Genomic DNA, 3,309 nt, shown 5'->3' on the forward strand with positions numbered 1-3,309 from the left:
CTATATCTAGAAGAGGCATTTCAACAAACACATAAAAGGCAATAAAAGTAAACAACATAAATTGCAAGAATTAAAGAGAGATCTAACTACAAAGGCAAGAGATCAACAATCAAAAAGCAAAGAAGAACAATTATTATGAATTACCTCTTATTAAATTGAAAGAAAATGGAAGGAACAATAGTAGATCTACAACAAAGCATAAGAACAACATAAAGGAAATTACAACAAAGGAATGGAAGAAGAATGAATGTAACTACAAGGAATTGAGAAGATAGAAGTAGAAGAAGATGAATTAAAATCTAGATCTAAGAACTAAACCTAATCCTAATCCTAATCCTAGATAGAAGTGAGAGCTTCTCTCTCTAGAAACTACTTCTAAAACTAAACTAAGCTAATTGGTTAAAAGTATGTAAAAGTATGTTGATTCCCCTTTAATCCTTGGCTTAAATAGCATCAGAAATGAGTTGGATTGGGCCCACAAGGCTTCTAAAATCGCTGGCCACGTGTTGCATTAAGTGGGTCATGTGCCACCATCGGTGCGTCCGTGTACCGTGCGTGTGCGCGCCCCTATGCGCGATGCAACTATGGCAAATCTTATATCATTTCGAAGCCCCGGGTGTTAGCTTTCCAACCCAACTAGAACCGCATCATTTGGACCTCTGTAGCTCAAGTTATGGTCAATTAAGTGCAAAGAGGTCAGACTTGACAGCTTTTTGGTTCCATCATTTCTTCATGAGTTCTCCAACTTTACATGCTTTTTCTTCATTCCCTTAATCCAATCTTTGCCTCCTAAATCTGAAATTACTTAACAAACATATCAAGGCATCTAATGGAATCAAGGTAAATTACATTTATCTATTTTAAGACCTAAAAAACATGTTTTCACTCTTAAGCACAATTAAAGGAGAATATACAAAACCATGCTATTTTATTGAATAAATGTGGGTAAAAGGTTATAAAATCCCCTAAATCAAGCATAAGATAAGCCCTACAAATGGGGTTTATCATTTATCCACTAAGTTAGTGGGTTTGGTAATAGCATTTAATTTCTTGTTTTGGGACTGGTGCTTTGTTTCTTCATCTTCTGTCACTCATACCCTCGACTATGACTTCGAAAGGTTAGTTCTTCCGTCCACACTCGTTCTTTGTTTTTGTTTCGTTATGGCGAGGGAGAAAGATAAGAAAACGGCTGTTGAGGAGAAGAAAGATAACACATACCACTGGGTTCATGATGATGTGAAAACTCGATCGTCTTCATATGTTGATTCTGCGTCCTTGCATGAATTCGAGGGTTTGAAGCTCGTGAAAGAAGGTTCTGGTATAGGTGTTGAGTTACTGCCTTGTTGGAGTGAGGATAGGGTATTTGAGAGGAGAGGGGATTGGGAGTATTTTTATATGTATACGCCTTACTTGTTGGAGTTAGGTGTTAAATTTTCCTTTTCTGCTTTCGAATGTGACGTCCTTACTCAATTGAACTGTGCGCCATTTCAGCTACACCCTAATTCGTGGGTGTTTCTTCGTGCTTTTGAGTGTCTGATGGAATTCTTGTCTTTTCCTTGTTCCCTTTCTTTATTCTTCTCACTGTTTCAGTCTAAGGGGGTTAGGAGAGGGCAATAGGTGTATTTGAGTAGCTTTTCCAGTCGTTCTCTCTTATTACTTTATAAATCTTCTTTCAAAAATTTTAAATCTTTGTTTGTGAAAGTCCGGTCGAAGGAGGCCGAGTACCCTTTTTATCTTGATGACGAGCTTATAAAGAGGTTTCCGTTGTATTGGTGTTCAGAACCTTGCCAAATCCTTGAGGCTATTGAGCGGAGCGTGGGTGAGGAATGTTCGTTAGAATTTTTAATAGAGTGTTTTGCTGATGGTGTGTGTTTGTCTATACCCGAACTCCTTCGTTTACATGATGCTGGTGATAGTGAGGGTCTGAAGTCTTATATAGGTAATGATGTTGTTGTTTTCTTGTTATTTATTTTCTTTATCTATCTGACTGATGATCTTTGTGTAGGTGGGCGAGCTCCTTTGCTTGATCCTTCTAAATTTCAATCCTTCTTAAAGAAGAAAAATGAAAAAGATGCTCGTGTTTCTGGGGTTGTCAAGGAGGCTGGTGGGGAGGTTGCTCAATCCGCCGCTCAGCCTACTTCATCATTCAAGAGAAAAGGGGTGGAAACTGACCAGTCCCTTGAGGTTATTTCTGAGGGTGAGAAGGACGTTGCTGGTAGCGGCAGATCTGTGTTTGATCGCCAGAGGTGGCTGCATGGGTTCATTTCTGGGACGAACACACACTCTTTGTGGAGTAATCAATTTTCCATTGCCGAGCTCTCAGATAGGGTTTCTCAATACCCTGGCGATATGCTCATGACTCGCCGTATTGGTATGGAGGGCATAAGAAAATTTATTCAGGTTAGTTTTTTGTGTTATGATCGGCTTTCTATCTTTTGTTTCTGATTTCACCCTTGTTCATATTTTTCGTGTGCTTGTAGATCGTTGCCTCGCGTCTTATGTGTGTCGGCCGAACGACGGAGCTGGTTGGGGCTGAGCATTAGGTCACTGCCGGGAGGGTCACTGAACTAGAGAAGTTGTTGAAGGAAAAGGATGTGGCTATAGAGAGAGTTCTGAAGGAGAGGGATGAGGTGGCCACTAAGATGAAGTCGTCTGAAGATGAAGTCACCCGTCTCAGAGACCAGATCCGACTTCTGCAATCTTAGATTAAGGATAATGATTTGGCTAAAGGGCAGTTGACTTCCCGAGTTCATGAGTTAGAGGAGTTGGGGATGGAAATGTTTGCTTCAGGCTTTGACCGGGCTGTTAGTCAAATTGAGGCCTTGGCACCTGAGTTTGATTGTGCTCGGCTGGATGTGACAAAAATCGTGATTGATGGAAAGCTGGTGGTAGATGGCACGGCGGAGGATCATGATGAGAACGTCCCACCTACCTGACATGTTTGTCTTCTTTAGACATATTTCATTTTTTGTTTGTAATTATAACTCTTGTTTTGCCGAGCTATGGTCGGTTTGATATTTTGTGAACACTTGGTTCTTGTTTTGACTTAAGTTATGTGTTGACCGTGGTTAGGTCACATTAATGATATGATTATTTTGACAGAATGGTATATTGAACGGTAGTGTAAGATAGGTGAATATTGAACAGTAGTGTAAGATAGGTGAACAAATAATTGGTTGCATTTGTTTGATTTAGGCGTCCGGCCTCATTAAAACCCTCCTTAGGTAAAAACCCATTTTGGGATAAAAAATCTTTAAGGGGGAAAAAGAGTGCCTTCATTCGCATAATATACAACTTTATGATCTGTAC

General features: G+C 39.9%; 1 protein-coding gene across 1 annotated transcript; it reads left to right on the forward strand.

Annotated features, from left to right (window-relative positions):
• Positions 1-1,161: 1,161 nt before the first annotated feature.
• LOC107457647 (uncharacterized) lies at positions 1,162-3,087 on the forward strand. Its single transcript, XM_052251486.1, has 4 exons — positions 1,162-1,359; positions 1,618-1,939; positions 2,006-2,400; positions 2,481-3,087. The coding sequence occupies exons 1-4, from the start codon at positions 1,162-1,164 to the stop codon at positions 2,541-2,543; spliced, it is 978 nt and encodes a 325-aa protein (XP_052107446.1). The 3' UTR covers positions 2,544-3,087.
• The last annotated feature ends 222 nt before the right edge of the window (positions 3,088-3,309 follow it).

Source organism: Arachis duranensis, chromosome 7 (genome assembly GCF_000817695.3).
Source record: "Arachis duranensis cultivar V14167 chromosome 7, aradu.V14167.gnm2.J7QH, whole genome shotgun sequence".
Classification (NCBI taxonomy): domain Eukaryota; kingdom Viridiplantae; phylum Streptophyta; class Magnoliopsida; order Fabales; family Fabaceae; genus Arachis; species Arachis duranensis.

What these genes read in the sequence shown, in the direction of transcription:
- LOC107457647 (XM_052251486.1), top strand. Translation starts at nt 1,162, where the DNA reads ATGGCGAGGGAGAAAGATAAGAAAACGGCTGTTGAGGAGAAGAAAGAT. An exon ending in CTTGTTGGAGTGAGGATAGG is followed by an intron (nt 1,360 to 1,617) that starts GTATTTGAGAGG and finishes AGAGGGCAATAG; the next exon opens with GTGTATTTGAGTAGCTTTTC. An exon ending in GCATAAGAAAATTTATTCAG is followed by an intron (nt 2,401 to 2,480) that starts GTTAGTTTTTTG and finishes GTGTGCTTGTAG; the next exon opens with ATCGTTGCCTCGCGTCTTAT.